The sequence below is a fragment of the Ixodes scapularis genome, unplaced genomic scaffold (genome assembly GCF_016920785.2).
Source record: "Ixodes scapularis isolate PalLabHiFi unplaced genomic scaffold, ASM1692078v2 PGA_scaffold7__128_contigs__length_106722199, whole genome shotgun sequence".
NCBI classification, from domain to species: Eukaryota; Metazoa; Arthropoda; class Arachnida; order Ixodida; family Ixodidae; genus Ixodes; species Ixodes scapularis.
Genome location: NW_024609882.1, coordinates 35,269,181 through 35,289,417, shown reverse-complemented (window position 1 = coordinate 35,289,417; position 20,237 = coordinate 35,269,181). Strand labels below are relative to the sequence as shown.

Genomic DNA, 20,237 nt, shown 5'->3' with positions numbered 1-20,237 from the left:
TGTGTACAGGGGCGGATTTAGAGGGGGGGTCCGGATGTCCTGACCCCCCTCTTGATTTCTGCATGTGTAAAATTTAGGGCGTGAAACGAGGGAGAGGGGGAGGGGTTTCCTAATCAAATGGTACGCCGACCAACACCTGACCTCCCTGTTTGTGTATCTGTAGTGCACTGTCTTCCATGCCCACAGCACTAAAAGGAAGATGCACAAGAGACACTAACAACCAACAGTGTTGCAGTAACTGTTCAGTGACCAAACTAAAATGAGACGTAACATTCTCAGCTTCTACGAATCCGAGATAAAAGTTTCACTAGTTGAGATTTCAAGTGAGTTAACATTAGCCTAATTATGATGACTGTGGCAAAATCATAATATGTAACGTCTGGGCTATAGTAGTCTTTTACTCCTATTATGCTTCTGTCAAAGGAGACTGCAAAGTGCTGCAAGGCTAGACTGTGCACAACATTGCCACGGCAGCATAGCTGAAGCCATTAGTTCTCAGATTCCATGAATTAGAATTGGAACAAAGTATGTGCACGTCGCCTCTAGCTCATACGGGAAATGAAAAGAATATGCCCTTCGTAACCGATAAAAAGGTTTTATTAAGGTTATAGAAAACGTTTCATCAAAAAGGTGATCGAAATTGCTCTCCCCTCATGCACCACAACATACAAGGCCTCACCCCACTTTGGGCTTCTTCACTGCACCGCACTCATCATCTGATTTTGCCACGCACTCCTTGTCGTCCTGTTCCAAAAGATCCATCCAGGATTCGTCGTCTTCCAGACCGAACCATTCGTCCAGGGTTTTCTGCTTGGAGTCTGCACATGTCTTGAGATCCACATCGTAAAAGTTATCCTTGCTTAGCCCTGCCTTGCTCAACGTATCGAGCTTATTCCGCACCAACGGCCAGATGTAATCGTCGGCCGTTCCTTTTGCCACAAGGTACTGCACCATCACACAGTTCTGCTGCCCTATCCTATGCACCCTGTCCTCCGCTTGCGTCAGAATCCCGGGATTCCAGAATAGCTCCGCAAACACAACCAGGCTGGCTGAGCTCAGCGTGATGCCGGCGTTGGCCGCCGTGATGCTGAGGACGGCGACTTTGCACATGTCGTTGTACTGGAACTTGTCACAGAGCATCTTGCGGAGTTCCGGAGACGTCTTGCCGTCGATGCGGATGTGGCTACACGACTTTTTGTCCAGGAGCTCGCACACTGCATCGATGACCACCTGATGGTGCGCGAAGCACAAAAACTTCTGGTCGCTTTCGAGCAGGTCTTCGAGGTATTTGCAGATGGCCTTGCACTTGTGGAGTCCGGTCTCACGGAAGTATGTGAGAAGAACTCCCCTCCGCTGCATCCCTTGGATGCTCTCATTCTGCATTTCCTTTGCCATGTGTTGGAGGACCTTGTCAGTGGTCTTGATGGTCAATGGATCCAGGACAACCACTTGTCTCTGCTTGGCGGGCAGCTGGGATAGAACGTCTGATTTGAGTCTGCGGATCATGACGCTCTTTTCCAAGAGCAGCTGGAGTTCTTGCATGTTTGACGAGCCTGAGTAGTCCCACCCCCACTGGGTCACCTTGCCGTTGCAGTACCGGATCCCATACTCCTGGATGCTAGGAAAGCACTTGGGCCGCACGGCACAAATCTGGGTGTACAGCTCAATGGGTCTCGAGAGGGCAGGCGTCCCGGTAAGTAGCAGGACACGTTTGGCCTTTGCAATGACCTTCTGGCAAGCCTTGGTGCGAGCTGCCTTGTGGCTCTTGATGAAGTGGCTCTCGTCCAGAATGACAACCTGGAACTTGCCACGGATATCGTCCACCTTCCGTGACAGCAGGTCATAACTCGTGATGACGACCTGATGGTCCTTGTCGACCTTGTCGGAACCCGTCACCAATACCGTCACTTGGTCGTCCCTGAGGGACGGCATCCAATGCAAGAAGGCTTCCTTCCACGTGAACCTGACGGAAGATGGGGCCACCACGAGCACAGGCCATTCTTCTCTGAAGTAGCAAGCCACGGCTATGCTCTGGATTGTCTTGCCGAGCCCCATGTCATCTGCAATCAGGAGTCGTCCGTTGCGTCTGATCGCTGTGCACACCCCTTCTTTTTGAAATGGGAGCAAGGCTTGTTCGAGCTTGCAGTCGATTCCACTCAGGCTGACTTCATATTCCTCCGTCGGTGCTGCCTCAAATACCTTCAAGACGTGGGATGGAATCTCTGCCACAAGCACGTTAGGACGCAGAGGCTTCAGTTTCTGCACCAGCTCGTTGTGGCTACTCAAAGCAAAGCTCCACCTTTTCTGAACGGCGTCATAGTTGCGCGAAGAAATGGTCTTAAATATTTCGATCATCTGTTGGTGATACGGTACGTCCACCACAAATCTGCTTAGGGAGACAATGATGCACGAACCGTTGACGATCTTTGCCGGGAATGAGCTGGTGGCACCGGCTTTGAAGGTGCCGTCTTGTTGGCATGGCCCTGCTCGGCTCTGGCCCGATAACTGCGGTGAGTTTTGAGTACCCCACTGAGGCTGGTTTTGTCCTTGATGGTAAAAGGTGGACGTTTTGCTTTTTTGACCGTTATATGTGGTTGCAGTCTGAGATGGAGCATGAACGTAATTTTTAGACGGAGCGGCGGTTGCTGCTTGTGATGCGCTCGCCTTTAGTCGTTCCGCCCGCTTTGCAAGAGCCTTGCGACGGTTCTCTTCGATCAATTTCTTCTGTGCCTCTGTCAGCGTGTCATTGGCGTTCATATCTGTGCTTATTAAACGCAGTACGCATTTCAGATGAAAGAGGAGAGGAGACAATAAGTATCATGTCATATCATGACTCCTGAAATCTGAAACCTCAAATTACCGTCTTCAAAGAACATTTTGAAAGTTTACCGTTCCGTGGAATCAACAAGCTTGCGTGAAATCCGTGAAATAATAGATGGATGGACGAGCACAATCTGACTTCACCCTTAGGCTTAAAGGCGGACACCTGCGCCATCTAGCTAGTAAAACGTAGGCTTATTTCGTGATTTTGCACTACCGTGCGGCCCCTCAATCAGTTTGCTTTTGTTTTGATAAAATTCACGCCAGGCGTGAATTTTATCACGGGTTTTATATCTTCCAGAATTGAAGCGATCCCAATGGCTAGCATCTTGGGTACTGGTTGGCCACACAGTTTCGGTTTCGATTTGCCATCACTTCACGGCCTGCTGTAACGACAAATACGGTGCTTACATTTTCGAATATGCAACTTTCCTTACATTTATAATGCTATACGTGTTGCCTACTCATAAATATGGAATGCTGAGGAACGTTTTTACGGGCTCCCGATGTGAATGAGCTTGAGCAAAGGTAAACAGAGGACGACGATGGCACAAGAGGTATAGACCAGTGTCCGATATCCTAGCCCCCAGCGATAAAAATGGGAAATAATAATCTCAAACGCAGGTTCTTGTAAAGAGGGGGGGCTGCGCATAAAACAATATTTTTGCTTTTTACAACGCTCTTTGCGTCGGTGCGGTTCTTGGAGCTTCGTGACTGTGCATTTCTTACCTTCTTGCACTATACTTCGTTTCACCTTATGTCCGAGCGCGGACGATGTTATGAGCCGAAGGGCCAATCAAACAGCGCAAAAAGCGCAACGTCATGGCGTGCTCCCTGCGCTTGATAGGACTAGCCGGCAGAGGAGCACGCAAAGAGGGACGGCGAATACCGGCTATTCCTATCAACTGCAGAGGGCACACCCTGACGTTGTGCCTTTTTCGCTGTTTGATTGGCCCTTCGGCTCAAAACATCGGTCGCACTCGGACCGAAGCTGAAACGAAGTATACGATATGGGCAAAGGTTTCTAAAAGAAACTGAGCCTTTCAAAAAACGCAGCCCCACTTCTGTGTCATGACGTCAGCATAAACGAAAATGGCGGCGCCCATGGAACAGAGCAGACACATGGCGCGCAGGCGGCTCGACTGCTGTGGTGACGTCACGTGAAAAGTACCTATACTGAGCCGGTCACACCGTAGCATCCTATTCATTGTCCTCGAGTTTATATATATATATATATATATATATATATATATATATATATATATATATATATATATATATATATATATATATATATATATATACCCGTGAGTCGGGAGGGTCATGCTGCACTCTGGAGTGGCAGCCAGGCCACCAGAAATGTAAGAGACATCAATTGAAAATCCCGAGACAATGTCACATCCCTTTTCCTGTTGAAAGTCAATCATACGTTGTGAATTTGGTGTCCTTTTTGTTCGCTTAACTCTGTTTGGGACAATACCCTTGTATTTTTCGCGGCCAAAACACACAAAGGCGATATTCAATTCCGCACCATTGTCCTAGAGAGAAATGGCAAGCCCATGAGCCAACCATTCTGACAAGGATATCCAGTCGGAAGTAAAGGTAAACGACCTCTTCAGAATACCAAATTTCCAACCAGTGATCGACTTACTGCAGGAAAAAGGTAGGGAACACCAAAGAACATACTACTATTCCTCGCCAAGCATACACTACCGCCGCTGGGGGTTCGTGTTTCACAACGGGGGCACTCACGAAGATGAACGGGTGCAATGCAAGCTAGCGCCGACTTTATTTTCATGCAGTGCTCAAATGTATTACTTCGTCAACGGAGCGGTTGAAACCGAAACCATGGCTATGCGGAGTGCAAGTTCGTCTGCTTCTTCTGCAGGGGCTGTGGCGGCGTTAGAGTTCCTATACAGGAGCTCTAGGCGACGTCAGAACGCCGAGGTCTGACTGGCTCTGTTTGAAGCATAGTGGGTAGACATCAAGACAGCTTGCTTTGAGGTCTACCCACTATCCTTCAATCAGAGCAAATTAGCGCTCGGTGTTCTGACATGACCCCAACCCCTGCAAAAGAGCAAACGAACCTGCACTCCGCACGCACCGCAGAAAAAAAAAAAAAAAAAAATAATAATAGTATAATAAATAAATCAGATGGTCACATTAGAGTCAGAGTATCGCGTTTATTTTTTCTTCTCTTGCGCCGCCAACTCCGTATTGGCGGAGAAGCGGTCACGCACGCCGAACTAGATCCAACTTGCATGAAGGAAAAGGACCTTGCAGACGCCATGTTTCGGCGGAGAATGTTTCTCGCGTTGCCTTTACAAAAAGCACGCCCCATACTATAATCGAACGAACTTGAAGGTTCCTTGACCGTTGAACATTATCTGTAGCCACTGAGAACAGTATAATCACATTGTTTTATAACGCGAGCGATGTTTTAAAACGTGTTTCCAAAGTCTGGGAAGCAGACGACACGGAGGACGATCGCGTTGCTCGAGGCTGCGGCACTCGCGGAGTGTAGAGCACTATATAGCTCCTACGGAGCAGAGTAGCGCAATCCTTTGAACCCCGTGTTTTGCCGACAACATGGCCGACAGAGCGGCTCGGCGCGAGTCACGTGGTACTCAGGGTTCCAGGAGGCGGCCCGCCCTATGGGAGAATACATGGAGATCGACATAACACGGCTGATTAAAAAACTAACGGCGAGTTCACATTTTTCAAAACTAGCCTGTCGTGAAGTTAGTAAAGCGCTAAACATTTTATCAAAGTTTTAATAATATCGGATGCGTGTGCAAATTTTGAGAAGGCAATTTCCAAGGCAATGGCGTTTGAAGCAGACGATTTTTGCTCGCAGCGGAGATGGGCTTTTCGGGTTGGCCGGAGCGGGTCACGTGAATGGTGTGACGTCGCCGTGTCGTCTGCTGCATGATGCTGTTCAAGCAATTTTTTAAAAAAAGTCAGGTCCTTGCGGGGCACAAAACTTCGCGCAAATTATTCTAAAATGTTTCATTATTAGGTCAAAAACGATTGCCATTCCGTACATTCCCACAATACTGAAGAAACAACGATTTTCTCACGTTCTCCATGCATTTCTGACCGCAGTTGGAACCTCCGGGCGTTCGCCGCTAGTCGCCGAGAGGCGGCGTTCTAGATTGCGCTACTCTGCTCCGAAGGAGCTATATAGTGCTCTAGCGGAGTGATACGCGACGGTCACATCCGGGCACTTCGGACCACACAACAACGCGTAGCTACGGCTTTCAAAGGGACGACGTTTTCGTCGGTTACTATGCGTTCTACCGATGGCATAGAGAAAAAGAGAACACAAAAGACGAGACGACGGCGCACGCGCGGCTTGCTACCGCAATATATCTTCTCTGCTCGCTCGCCTCAGCGCGCCGCCTCACTGCTCTAGGTGGTGTTGCCTGCTCACAGACACGCCATCCACGCCTTCTGTCTCCTGAAGAAGCGACGGTCGCTTCCCGCAGTACAGCCTTGGATCCAACATGGCCGCCCTGGGGGCACCGTTGCGATATTGTGCTCCGCAAGCGGAGCATATGCAGTTACTCTAGATCACACATGGCGTGCGCGATGAGCGAGTTGCAACTCGCTCATCGCGCACGCCATGTGACCTAAAGTAACTGCAATGCTGCATACGCTCCGCTTGCGGGGCAGAGTATCGCAATGGTGCCCCCAGAGCGGCCAACATGCTTCTTGAAAACTCTCGCTCTGAACGCCGCTAATTGGCTCAGCCGCTCCACGACTAGATCCCATCGCACAAAGTCGGGTCAGCTATACTTCGTTTCAGCTTCGGTCCAGACGCAGCCGATGCTACAAGCGCGAGCATGTGGCCCAGAACAGTGCTTGCACTGCACGAGCGCGCGTGCTTGGCAGGGATGCTGAAAGCCCGGAGCTCGCGCTTGTAGCTTTGGCTGCGTCTGGACCGAAGCTGAAACGAAGTATAGCGACTGCTCGAAACGCGTCGCTTTTTAATGCGAAAGCATTAACTGTCCAATAGAGAGAACCGGCGTTATCAGCTTTTGAAGCCGCGCGCAACGGTACCTAAATTGCCTGTAGTAGGGTGCCTTCATGTGCGCTTTCCTTAGGGTGGAGACATCTGGCCATTTTGTTCCCACTTTTACATTTATTTATTTTTTTTTTTTTTTGTTCAGAAGCCCCTCAAAGAGCGTGTCCCTGCACGCGTCTCTGGCGCTGACTGTGTTATGGCGACATTTTGTTTTCGTCGATTTCTTTGTATTTGTTGAGGAAAGAACCCGAGCGCGTCCGTTTCGTTGGTGGCCGTTTTATTCTCTCGTGCCCCGATCCTGCCGTTCGTGGTCTCGTGTATTGTCCTGTCGTCTCTTTCTTCTTCTGGTAGTTGAATTCCCGTAATCTACAACAACTTCCCGCGGCGGCCGAAGAAAAGAGAGACAAGACAATACACGAGGGGTCAGTGTCAGTAATGTGAAAACAAAATCACAAAAAAAAAAGGGGGCGGGATCAAAAGAAGCCGTTAACACACAAGCAGAACGAAAAGAAACGTTATCGCAATCCATGAAAATAGAGTTCCGTCTAGTTTGTTTTGGAACAAAACTTGCTGTTATGTCGAATCAGCGGGCTTCGATCCTGCTCTTGGCGAGTTTGCTTCAAGGAGGTGAAGTCCTTGAATGGGACGGTGTATTTCTTGCCTGTTCGCAAGGCGCAGTGTGCATGCTCTTGGTATTCCATCTCTCCCCGAGACGGTGTCTGTTACACGCCCGAGTTTCCATGTAAGGGGCGGCGAGTTGTCCTCTACGAGGACAACATCTCCTGTATTGACCCGTGGTAATAACCGCGGCTGACTCTTATGTGCGGAGTCCAGAAGCAGTAGGTACTCGTGTTTCCAGCGTTTCCAGAATTGCATTATTAACCGCTGGCGATACAGAGCACGACGCCTTAGTTCAGCGGCAGTCGATGTTGGCGGTCCGATTTCTGCTCCATGCGGTATACGTAGAAGTCGCTTGGCTACGAGAAAATGTGATGGTGTCAAGGGCTCTAGTTCTTCCGGATCATTACTGATGTGGGTAAGTGGACGGCAGTTTACGGTGGCTTCTACTTCATGAAGTACGGTGGTAAGTTCTTCAAAGGCTAAGCTGCTGCTTCCAAGAGTTCTCTTCAGCACGTTTTTTACGGTCCGAATTATCCTTTCCCACCATCCGCCCCACCAGGGTGCTCGCTCCACATTGAATCGCCACTGAATATGGAGTCCGCTGGAGTAGTCCTGTACACCATCTGTGTGAAGCATCTTTAAGACTCTGGCTGCGTGATGGAAAGTTTGCGCGTTGTCCGAGTAAACAACAGATGGTACTCCGCGTCGAGACACGAAGCGACGTAAGGCGAGAAGAAATCTATCTGCGGACATGTTAGAGGCAAGTTCTAGGTGTACGGCGCGTGTTACAGCACAAGAAAAAATAACAATGAAAGCCTTTTCTGACGGTGCAGCACGCACGTACAGAGGTCCACAGAAGTCGATACCGACGACATTAAAAGGGCTCGTTTTTGTTATGCGTTCTCGTGGTAGGGAAGCCATAGGTGCTTCCTCTGGTTGGAGTCGCCTACGTCGACATGGGAGACAGGTGTGCTGCACTCTCTTCACTGTCTGGCGCCCTCTTAAAATCCAGTACCTCTGTCGTAGTTCCGTGAGTGTGTCTTCGACCCCTCCGTGAAGTAGTCGGACATGTGTGGCCAGTACAAGAAGCTCTGTGAATCTGTGGTTACTCGGGAGTAAAATCGGGTGTTTAACCTCCTCCGGAACGTCCAGTTGCTGCAAGCGACCTCCAACACGTATCAGTCCATGGTCGTCGAGGAATGGATGGAGGCTTGCAATACTAGAAGTGAAAGGCACCCTTCCACCCGACAGCAGTGCTGCAACTTCGACTGTAAATTCCATTGTTTGTACCGTTCGTGTCCAGTAGACCTCCGCTTGAACCAATTCTGTAGCTGTCAATGGGCCTGATAGTGGTGGAAGCGGTGAGGCGTTATGCAGAAATCTTCGTACCCATGCAGTAATGCGCAGAACACGCGTCAGGTTACTGTGTTTCATTAGGTCGAGTAGTGAGGTGTGGTCCGGTGTAACCACGGGACAACTGGTTGTCGGGCGCCTTGACTCTTCCATAGGGAGACCTTTTGGATCTCGCATTAATTGTTTGGAGAACCCCGTTCCCTCGCCTTGTGCGAGCCAATAGAGAGTTTTAGTAGATCGTTCCGATACCCCCGATAGCCCCGATAACGATACTATGCATGCGCAAGGGAGGCGGTGGCGGAGTATCGGGTATCGTTATCGGAGTCATGGGAACGATCTACTAAAATCTCTCTAATGAGGCCCATTCCACCATAATTACCTCTTTCATTCCATGCAGGTTCATTGTTTCTAACGTATCGTCACCTTGGTTTAATGTCAAACTTAAACGTCTTTCTAACAAGAAAAAACGCCTTTTCCGCACTGCGAAATCGTCTGGTTGTGATAAGCATTGGGTAGCTTATAAAACAGCCGCAAATGCTTATAAGGCAGCCATCAGTGAAGACAAGAGAATCTTTTTAACGTAACTCTACCTTCTATGCTATCCAATAGTATTAAACAATTTTGGAGTGTCGTAAACGGACCAAAGAGGACTGATATTACGCTTACTGGGGTTGGTGGCATCGACATTCCGAGAGAGCAGTGTGCCTTTGTTTTAAATGATATGTTTGTTAAGGCATTCTCCAGTGACGTTGGGTCATGTTTTCCTATGTATCCAGATTATGATTTTTTTCCCATGGATCCTCTTATACTTGATTGTGACGGAATTGTTAAACTTATCGACAATTTGAAAATATCTTCTTCTTGTGGCATTGACAATATTACCCCTAAATTTATAAAGCATACTAAAATTTACATCTCCGTTTATCTTGTTAAAATTTTTGAACAATCCCTTAGCCTTGGTGTCTTGCCAAGTGACTGGAAAATAGGGAAGGTGGTTCCGCTTCACAAGACAGGTGACAAACATAGTCCTCTTAACTATCGACCCATTTCCTTAACCAGCACGCCCTGTAAACTTTTAGAGCACATCATTTACTCTCATCTGGTGAATTTCTTAGATTCGAATTCTTTTTTTTCGCCTTCACAACATGGCTTCCGCAAATCACTGTCCTGTGAAACTCAACTTTTAACTTTCACTAATGACCTCCTTTCCATTCTTGACCGTGGATCCCGGGTTGACTGCGTCTTCCTCGACTTTTGCAAAGCGTTCGATAAAGTTTCTCACAAACTCCTATTTTATAAACTTAGTAAACTTAAGATAGACCCGAATGTTTTGTCATGGATTAAATGTTTTTTAACTGATCGTTCTCAATTTGTTACTACCAATGAAGCTAAGTCCCCTCTCAGTCCCGTTATATCTGGTGTTCCCCAAGGGTCCGTTTAGGGCCCCTTTTGTTTCTTATTTATATAAATGACCTACCCATGTGTGTATCATCATCCATTTGTTTATTCGCCGACGACTGTGTAATCTACCGTGAAATTACTAACGATTCTGATACCACACTTCTCCAAGATGACCTATGCGTGGTATCCGACTGGTGTAACCTTTGGCAGATGTCTCTTAATACTAATAAATGTAAAGCTATGAGTGTCTCTCGTGGTATCAAGACCCCATCGTCATACTCAATTTGTAACACTCCTCTGCAGTTTGTGTCTTCTTATAAATATCTTGGCGTACATATTACTTCTAACATGTCATGGAAAGCTCATACTGATCACATTATCGCTAATGCTAACTCTATGCTTGGGTATCTCAAAAGAAACTTCTCCTCAGTCCCTATGTCCCTCAAACTAATTTTATACAAAACTCTAGTTCGCTCAAAGCTCGAGTATGCTGCAGCAATCTGGGATCCCGGCCAAACGACGCTCATGAATAACATTGAAGCCATGCAAAATCGTGCGGTGCGTTTCATTTTCTGCAATTATCACCGCACTGCTAGTGTATCATCTATGAAATCAACTCTATCTCTGCCTCTTCTTTCACTACGACGAAAAATATCACGCCTATGTCTGTTTTTCAAAATGTATCATTCTAACGCCTCGCTGAAGGACAAACTACTTCTGAGCCCATCTTTCATTTCTCCCCGCATCGATCATCGCTTCAAAGTCGGCATACCTCTTTGCAAAACCTCGGCATACATTGACTCCTTCATTCCTCGAACGTCCTCCGATTGGAACCACCTTCCCGCATCTTTTGTAAACATATCATCAGTTGATTTATTTAGAGCTGCATTAGTTAATCATTTTTGCTAATACATATTAGGCTGATCTTTTCTTCTCTCTAGCAGAAGTGCATTGTTGGCCTTTGCTTTGCTTTTTTATGTTTTTGCATTGTTGTTGTTCTTGTCCACCCCCTCTGTAATGCCCTCTGGGCCCTGAGGGTACTGAAATAAATAAATAAATAAAATAAATAAGGCGCTACGTTGCAGTATCGGTGCTGGGACGGCATAAGTCAACAGGTCCGCTGGATTGTCCTGGCTGGGACAGTGATACCACTGGAAGCTGTCCGTTAGACGCCTGATCTCTAGTCCAGGGCCGTAACCAGGGGGGGGGGGGGGGGTTAGGGGGTTCTGACCCCCCCCCCCCCCCCCCGAAATTTTTTTCTGGGTACGGCCCTAAACGGTGCACTGGCAGCCAGCCGATTTTAATCTCCACCTCTGCGCACACGCAGTGGCGCCGGTCGGCTACCGGGTACCTAACCGGGACCGGTTCTCCGGTTTGCTGTAACTCTCCATTATATGCCACCGATGCACATAATTCATAGGCGAAAATAAGACAATAGACACTTTAAAAATGGCCGCCGTTGTCCCCAAACCCCCCCCCCCCCCCCCCCCCGAAATTTTTTTCTGGGTACGGCCCTGTCATGTCGATGGCAGCCTTTCATCAGCAACAGGATAGTAGAGATTCTCTACTATCCTGTTGCTGATGAAAGGCTGCCATCGACTTGGGTGGCCGGCAATCCAATGGAGAGCAATCTCAGAGTCTGTCCAGAAGTACGCTTGAACGTGTTCGAGTCCAGAAACTTTGCGCACATAGTTGAGTAGTCGTGCTCCTAGAAGGCAGGCAATAAGTTCGAGTCGCGGTAGTGAATGCGGTTTCAGAGGGGCAACTCGACCTTTAGCGATCAGGATCTGTGTTGTGAACGACCCATTCGAAAGTACGGCCCGCAGGTATATCGCTGTTCCATAGGCACGCGGGCTGGCGTCTGTAAACACATGCAACTGAATCGAAGGGTCTGCATCAGCTTCAGGAGGAATCACGTACCGAGGAATTCGGAGCGATGAAAGTGAAACTAGATCCGAACACCAAGAATTCCATACCGCAAGCTCTTCAGCGGAAAGGCTTTCGTCCCAGGAGCACTTTCGTACCCAGAGTGCTTGAAACAAGAGCTTGGCTTGAGTCGTAAACGGTACCAAGTAACCAAATGGGTCGAAGATCCGGGCGAACGCCTGAAGAATGGTTCGCTTTGTGGCTGATTGCGTTGTCAAGTAAGTCGTCACATTTTGTGTACTGAGAATGATCTCGTCTTTAGTGCGGTCCCACGTAACTCCGAGCACTTTCAGCTGATCAGTCTCACCTTCAGTGGCATTTTCATACGAAATTTCATCACGCATGAACTGGTTTTGTAAAGAGGACAGATTGGACGACCATTTTCGTAGGTCCATTCCTGCCTCTGTTATTATGGACCGTGTCTGCTGGTAGGCCTGTAAGGCGTCGTCCTCCGACGAGCAACCCAGCACGAGATCGTCAACATAAAAGGATTGCATCAACCGATCCGCCATGTCAGGATAATGTCCTCTCATGGACATAATGTGATGGCGTAACGTTGCTGCAAGCAGGAACGGGCTTGAGGATGCTCCGAAAGGGACACGTGTCATGCGCCATTCCAAAACATTGGGCGTGTTGATTGTCTTGCATGGGAGTTGGTCTACCCATAGGAAACGAAGTGCATCACGATCGGAGGGTCGAATGCCAATCTGCAAGAAAGTCTTGCGGATGTCTGCGATGAGGACCACGGGGCTACAACGAAACTTGAGAAGCATCTGAAGCAAGTCGTTTTCAATGTTGGGTCCCTTGTCAAGCACTTCGTTGAGCGAAGGTTTGTTGCTCAGATGCGATGATGCACCAAACACAACACGGATTTTCGTTGTTACAGCATTCTTGCGAATGACATCATGATGTGGCAGATAGTAAACGTTTTTTGGTCGCTCCTTTGAGGGTACAACTTTCTCCGCATGACCTTCATCAAAATACTCCCGAATGGTGCGATCGTATTGTTCAAGCATTTCTGGGTGGGTACGGAACCGACGCAGCTGCACGAAGAGTCGATTTTCTGCAATGGATCGGTTGTCATTGTCTGTTCCAAGACCAGGGGACTTTATCATCAAGGGGACTTCATAGCGGTTGTTAACCTTAATGATCTCGTTCTCAAATTCCAACATCGTTGGGTGTTCAAGGAAACTTGTCCCAGTACATTCCGAGATGCCAATGGCGTCCAAACGCCACATTTCTGACGGATCAAAAGCGTTGCGGCAAGGGTCGATGGGCTGGCAGGTGAGAAAAAGGGCCGACGCTCTGGCTGAAGGGTGACCGATACTCCCAGAGTAGGTCCCTTGAACCACCCAGCCAAAAATGGTTTCAACGGCGGTTAAGGTTTGACTCATGCGTTGGATCCTTCCCTTGACCACTTGCCAGTAGACATCTGAACTTATTAGGACGCTTATGTTATTGTCCACTCTTGTGTCAGAATCTGGAGGAATGTCTGCGGCCTGAAATCCGTTTGAATGAAGTTGCGTCAGCAGATGATCATCAAGTTGCTGGTGCGATAACGTGCACAGCTCGGGGATTTCCAGTGCTTCAAATGTCACCTTCTGATTGCTGCGATGGCCCTGAAGGGTCACAGCCACGCGCCGACAGGAGTGTTTGGTGGCTGTATTGCCAAATGTGTAGATGGTTAGATCTTCCCGGCCTACAACTTCGCAGCCGAGTTCTTCAGAAACATCCCGTCTGATAAACGTGCGCTGGCTGCCAGTATCTAGCAAGAGTCTTACAAAAACATTTCTTGGTGTCCCTGATGCCCACGCTCTTGCTGTTTGGAGGAGGACAGGAGAAGAACAGGAGTTGCTAGCTGGCGCGCTAACAATGGATGTGGCGTGTTCAGGGGGCTCTTCAGTTTGCGGAGTGTACGATGGGGCTGGCAGGGGACGTGATAGTTCACAAAGGATGGTCAAGTGATGACCCCCACATGTGGAACACGACAAGCTTCTGCCTGAACGGCAAACACGAGCGATGTGATTTCGCTTCCCACATTTAAAGCAACAGCGCGCTCGTGCAAGCTTGGTTCGCTTATCTTGTGTTGAAAGTGGGGCCTGGCAGTTTTGGAGTTCGTGCTCCGGGGAACCACAGAAGGGGCACGCAGTTGATCGGTAGCCTTCCGATTTCGTCGATAGCGCGAGAGTTGAAGGGTGATTTGCCGAAACTGATTCTTGAGGTGTCGTTGGCGATAGCCCTCGTCGAAAACGGTAACTTGCTCGATCTATTTGGCCATCTTCTCTGATTTCGACTTGTATCCTCAAAAACTTCATAATAATATTGACTTGGTCTTCTGGAGCCAGGTCCGGTGTACTCGTTGAAGATGGTGGTGTGGATTCTCTCAGCTTCTGACGGTAAAGGATAGCCAGGTCAGCGGGAAGGCAGCGCATGAGAACTCGATGGAGAACGACTGCGTAGCTGCTAGGTGGAACCTCCAACCCTTCAAGTGATGTTGTGCGGAAACGTATTGCGTCGTGAAGCTGACGAAGTTTTGCCACGTCGCTGGAGGTGTTAATCACAGGTAAGTTCAAAAGCTGATCAATGTGATCGTCGATTAGAATGTCACGTCGTCCAAACCGGTCCTGAAGTGTTCGTACTGCGAGTTCGTAGTTTTGGTCGGAGAGTCGAATTCCCTCGACGGCGCGTTTAGCGTGGTCTGTTAGATACGTCATGAGATATTTGAATTTTTCTATTGGTGGGAGATCAGGGTTTGCGTGGATGGTAACATTAAAAAGGTCCCAAAATCCCTGCCAATCGCGGAGGTTACCGGCAAACATGGGGACTTGCAGTTTTGGAAGGGCGACGGTCCGGTGGCTCCTTACTATTGTTGCGGTTGATGGAAGGTTGACGGGAGGTGCCTCCGGGAGCCGAGGTTGAGCGTTGGTGGCGAAAGTGTCTAGGGTGTAGTGGAGACGCGTGAGAGAGGTGCTGATGCGTAGCCGGTATTCTTCTGCACCCTCCACTTCGTCCTCCAAGGCGTCGTCCGTGATGGCCGCGAGGATGTCGCTGTCGAGGTCTTTGAGCGCGGCTTGCTTTTGCGTGAGGTACTCAAGAGGGATTCGCAGTTGGACTTCAGTGGAATCCGGGTTCTCCAGGAGAGCGTCGATTTGGGCGAGAGTGCGAGAGACGGCGGAGCGGACAACGCCACGGGTTCTGCGGAGGCGGTCCATGGCTTCTCAAGGGGTTTCGGCACCACAAATTATGTTGAGGAAAGAACCCGAGCGCGTCCGTTTCGTTGGTGGCCGTTTTATTCTCTCGTGCCCCGATCCTGCCGTTCGTGGTCTCGTGTATTGTCCTGTCGTCTCTTTCTTCTTCTGGTAGTTGAATTCCCGTAATCTACAACAGTATTTTCCCCGTGAGCGCGTGCTGTCGGCATCGGGTACTACAAAGGGTGGCATCACTCTAAACAGAAGGTCATTGAGGCACCCTAGCCTGTAGTATACAGTGTACTAGACTACGGGGTACTGTTGGGACCGGCGCGGCTCACGTGATGCATGTGCTGTAGATCGCGAGAGGTGCCGACACCGGCGCATCGGCAGTAGGGTCAGTATGGTGGTGGTTGTGCGCGCGCACCACGTGCACGCGCACGTGACGTGTGGACTGCGGCGACTCCCTGCTGCCCTGTCGGCTGCAGTCACTGGATACAGTATAATCGCGTTGTTTTATAACGCGAGCGATGTTTCAAAACATGCTTTCAAAGTCTGGGAAGAAGACGACACGGAGGACGATCGCGTATATAGCCCGCGCACCGCCACCCGTTGTTTGCTGGATCCTGCGACGAAGTGTGGACAAAATAACACGGGAAATAGACGAAGCCCACGTCATAGCAACCAGAGGGGATCTGTGTGTTAGTGCTCCGTCGGTGAACTTGTCAACGAAAGAACTTCCGTACCTGCACTACAGTGTTCTAGAGGGGGTTGTAGTGGCAAGAGCGGCGGCCGCTTTGTGAAGATTTTGCGCGTAGACGACACCATGGCGCTGCTGTTCTGTGCCCTAGCAGCGCGCCCCCGTCAGCCCCATCATCAGCGCTGTTCGGCGCTTGCTACTGTGGTTTGACTGGAGCTTTTCACGGTGCGAAACAACTGCTAATGTTGTTCTGTATACTCTGTTTCACCTTATGATGTACCGCAGGAAAGGCTACAAGCGCGAGCTCCTTGCTCTGGGGCACATCTCGGCGACACAAGCTCTTGTGTCGCCGCTGCCAACGCTATGAGCTCGCGCTTCTAGCCTTCGCTGCGGTACAACATAAGGTGAAACGGAGTATAGTAAATTGTAGTTCTGCCTTTGGACTGCTACCCTCTACTTGAAATATTCGCGTGTCTTGAGGGACATTATTTAATTAATATCGACTCCTCCCCCCCCCCCCCCCCCCCCCAGTACTGACACATCGTATCACTTGGGCTGCAGGCTTAATTAGCGGCGAGATTAAGGCTGCGGTCCCACGGCAGCCATCTTGAACAAGGCGTTAGTTCAACCAATAGATGGCGACACGCACCCGTGGGGTGGCCGAAACATTGGTTCACAGTGGGATGGCTCGAGCAGCATCACGTTCCCCTCGTGGCCTTGCTCGCGCCGCTGCCAGCTGTGCTCAGCTATAGTCGGATGCAACCTGAGAAAAATCTTTTAGCTCCACCCACAAGCGCATTGCGCCCATCTGAAGTGCCTCCGCCGTCGAGAAAGTAGTTCGCTAGCAACGTTGCTTTTTCTTCCTTCAGGAAACGTGTCTTAAGCTACTACAATATTTATTTAATCCATTCAGGACATTTAAATAAGTTAGAATACGTTTTTGTCAACGAAATAGCTGTTTAGTAAAGAAAGAAAGTCATGTCCAATGTACCGTTTTCCCAATTCATTTTCTGTCCAAGATACTGTCTAACATACCGTCTTCTCACCTCTCAGCAGAGCTAAGCCTCGCGCCCGCTTCGAAATTTTCGTTGGCGATAGCGTCGCTGGATTCTCACGTTGTCGCGCAAAAACTGCTGCAAACGCAAGCCGATACCATTAAGATTTCGTGGCGTAACCTCGGGCACGTAAAGCACGGTGCAAAAAAGCAGAATAATTGTCACGAGAAACTAGCGTCGCGTTGCTAAGGCCAGCAGCCATGTTGAGCTTTTTTTTTTTTTTTTTCAAAAGGATCGCCATTGGTTTACGGATACGTGACGTCATGAAAATGATTGGCTGGCGTTTCTCGGCGTAGGATTACATTTTCCTCTGAGAGGCATTTCCGGTTTTTTCTTAGCTTGCAACCGACTATAGCTCAAGTAGCGTGGTCAGGCTGGGTATAAATTGTTCTGTGATATAGGGAAATGCGGTCGGCGGTTGTAACGGGCTTTCGCAATAAATCTTACCAAGAAGGAATCAAATGTTGATTGACGTGTCAATATTCTATCAAATAAAACTTCCTCTGCAGGAATGCACGCTCAGTAGACTCAATCTTCCAAGACACCAGTGGAAGCAGACGTCAAGTAAACCGCTTCGCGATTTACGGTACTTACCTCACCATTTTAATGACGACTCAAAAAATGTCATGAAATATTATATTTCACGGGGTCCAGAAGATGTTGTAAAGGTTGTTACATTATAGGGAGTCCCCAGAAAGCAAATGCCGTTGCAATATTTTCGGAAGTACAGACACACATAGTGTTGTAAGTTCAGCTTAGGAGGAATATGATAAAAACCATCAGAAGAAATAGGAAGACGTTTATTTGCAATGAAGACGCTATGAATGAACGGCGTTTAGCGACGGCAAGTTATGAGCATTCGGGAATTTATAAGTTGCCGTGATTGCTAACTATAGACATGCGGACAATGAAGACCAGTTTTGTCGGGAGATGGTGTTGCGGGGATGACCTGATATCGGACGACTCATGGCAGACGAACAAGCAAGTTTCTTCTCAGCGAATGGTAAGTGTCCAGTGTCAAGCACAACACGTGGCTACCAACTTTGTCGACGTTTTGAACGCTTACCGCTTTCGAAAAAAGTCCTGGCACCTGGGCTGACTTAGTGGAAAGACTCGAAGTCTTCCTTGAGTCCAACGCCATCATGAACAGTAACTGAAAACGATCCACTATTCAGTCGATGGGTGGCGAAACGTATCCACATCTGCGGAGTCATGGGCGATGCGTACTCTAAGTGGCTGGAAGTTTACACGATGCCTGCCACGACGTCCAAACACGTCATTGACGTTCTACGGTCTCTTTTACCTACTTTTGCCCTACCGAAAATACTTTTCTCTGATAACGCGCCAATCTTGCTTCAAATAAAATAAACAAGGTTTTGAAACAAAAAAACAAAAAAAAACGGCTTCAGGCATCACATTAGTGCGCACCATACCATCCTGCAACTAACGGGCAAGCAGAACAGATGGTGTGCGAAACGAAATAAATCCCTTTTGAAGCTTACGGAAGAAGCAGTTCAGTGAAGAATCGCCAGGTTTTTGTTCCGGCAGCACGCGTCGGTCTCATCTTACACGGAAAAAACCCACCGAAGCAATATTCGGCAGACAAAGAGCCACACCCCTCGATCTCATGATACTATGGCTTACGAACAAAGATCGAGAGATTCCCAGATCGGGAGTAATGGCAGTTTATTCGGTCGGACAACTCGTCTACGTGAGGAATTTCAGCAGAAGTCTGGCCTTCCATGTAAAACTTGAGTAGAAAAGGCTCTATGTTGGTTGACCAGGAGGTGTCATCTCTCTGAATACGTTGGATATGAATGCCCTTAAGCGTAAATATAACTAAATCACAAAACTTTAGTTGTGTATTGTGTAACTGCCCTTGTATTTGATAGTAGAAGCTATGGTGGTGATTTGCACCTTTCACATCAGGCTCCTTTTTCGTATTTTTCGCCTCATACTCCTTTGCAGTTTAAGTATACTTCAATAATCTTTTGGAACGGGGACACTTTACGTCAACGAGGCCATTTGTTCCTAGTAGTCAATCAGGGAATGCTGCTAGAAATCCGTCCCTCATATTAACGAGTAAGCCGCACTTCTGCACAGTGCAGTTTTCCTGTTCCACGTACAGTTGTAAAGTGGCATCCTCATTGATTCTACCATATACTGTTGCGGGTGAAGAAAGTCTTTGGGTACACGATACTTGAAACAAGTCTGGCACTGTACGTTGTGGTTCGACACCCACTAATGTCGTCGTCCTTATAGAGCCTCATCATTCAATCATTACCTCGTCACCTCATATTGCTCTTCATCAACAGTAAGTACAATAGGCTACCGCCATATTACAATCCAAGAATTGAAAAATTTAGTCGTTCAGTCCTTCAACAAGTTTATTATTTATATAATGTTAATACGTTACATTACCTCAAGACGATTGACGTCCTTCGTCGATCTTCAAATACTTATACCTGTATATAAATTAGACGCACAAGGGGAGGGGGGGGGGGGGGGGGGGGTCGGTGGCCGAGTGCGTGGTCTAGCGCACACCAGCTCGGAGCACTTGGAGCGAAAGCTCGCGCTGCAGAACCCACCCCGCCCCTGCCCGTTTCGATCTGGAAGAGCATCGTACCGGCGTGCGGTCGTGTATCACTATTGCGTGGTGCACGTTAAAGACCCCAGGTTTGCGGTTGTACCGCACTGGCTAAATTGCTCATCGACAGCTGAGACACCAGACGCCCACTAAGGCAGACTAACTTCCGGCTGAATAAACATACACACAACAATTTGCAATTGAACTCATAATAACAAAGAACACAGCGTGCCGCCTCTTTTCTTTGGATGCCTTTTTTTTTATACCAGCGCAAGCTCGTGCGTTCTCTCTAGAGTCACTATATGAGCTGCGCTTAGAGTACCGGCACTCTGTTCCCCGACATTGTTGTGGGCGCCGTCATATTGGGGCTTGTGCAGAGCAGACGCAACTGCATATCGTCATGATTCAAAGGCGCGACTTCCTCAGCATTCAATTCGGTGTTAGGAAGCTCATGTAATATTGCTTTTCTCTGTCGCGGTCTGTTTAAACATTTTTGGAGGACGAAAAAGCATTTCCTGTGATTTTTTAGCTTATTTAGTGGCACTAGGCACTCTCTTCC

The 20,237-nt window shown here is 48.5% G+C and overlaps 2 protein-coding genes across 2 annotated transcripts in view; both read right to left on the bottom strand.

Moving 5' to 3' along the window:
* Positions 1–20,237, bottom strand: part of LOC8026196 (adenylate cyclase type 8) — a 295,086-nt gene that overhangs the window by 200,372 nt on the left and 74,477 nt on the right. The gene's annotated exons all lie outside the window — the stretch shown is intronic.
* Positions 580–2,953, bottom strand: LOC121833087 (SWI/SNF-related matrix-associated actin-dependent regulator of chromatin subfamily A-like protein 1). Its single transcript, XM_042286162.1, has one exon. The coding sequence runs from the start codon at positions 2,755–2,757 to the stop codon at positions 676–678; it is 2,082 nt and encodes a 693-aa protein (XP_042142096.1). The 5' UTR covers positions 2,758–2,953; the 3' UTR covers positions 580–675.

Excerpts from the sequence above, each read along its gene's own strand:
- LOC121833087 (XM_042286162.1), bottom strand. The coding sequence starts at position 2,757 with ATGAACGCCAATGACACGCTGACAGAGGCACAGAAGAAATTGATCGAA.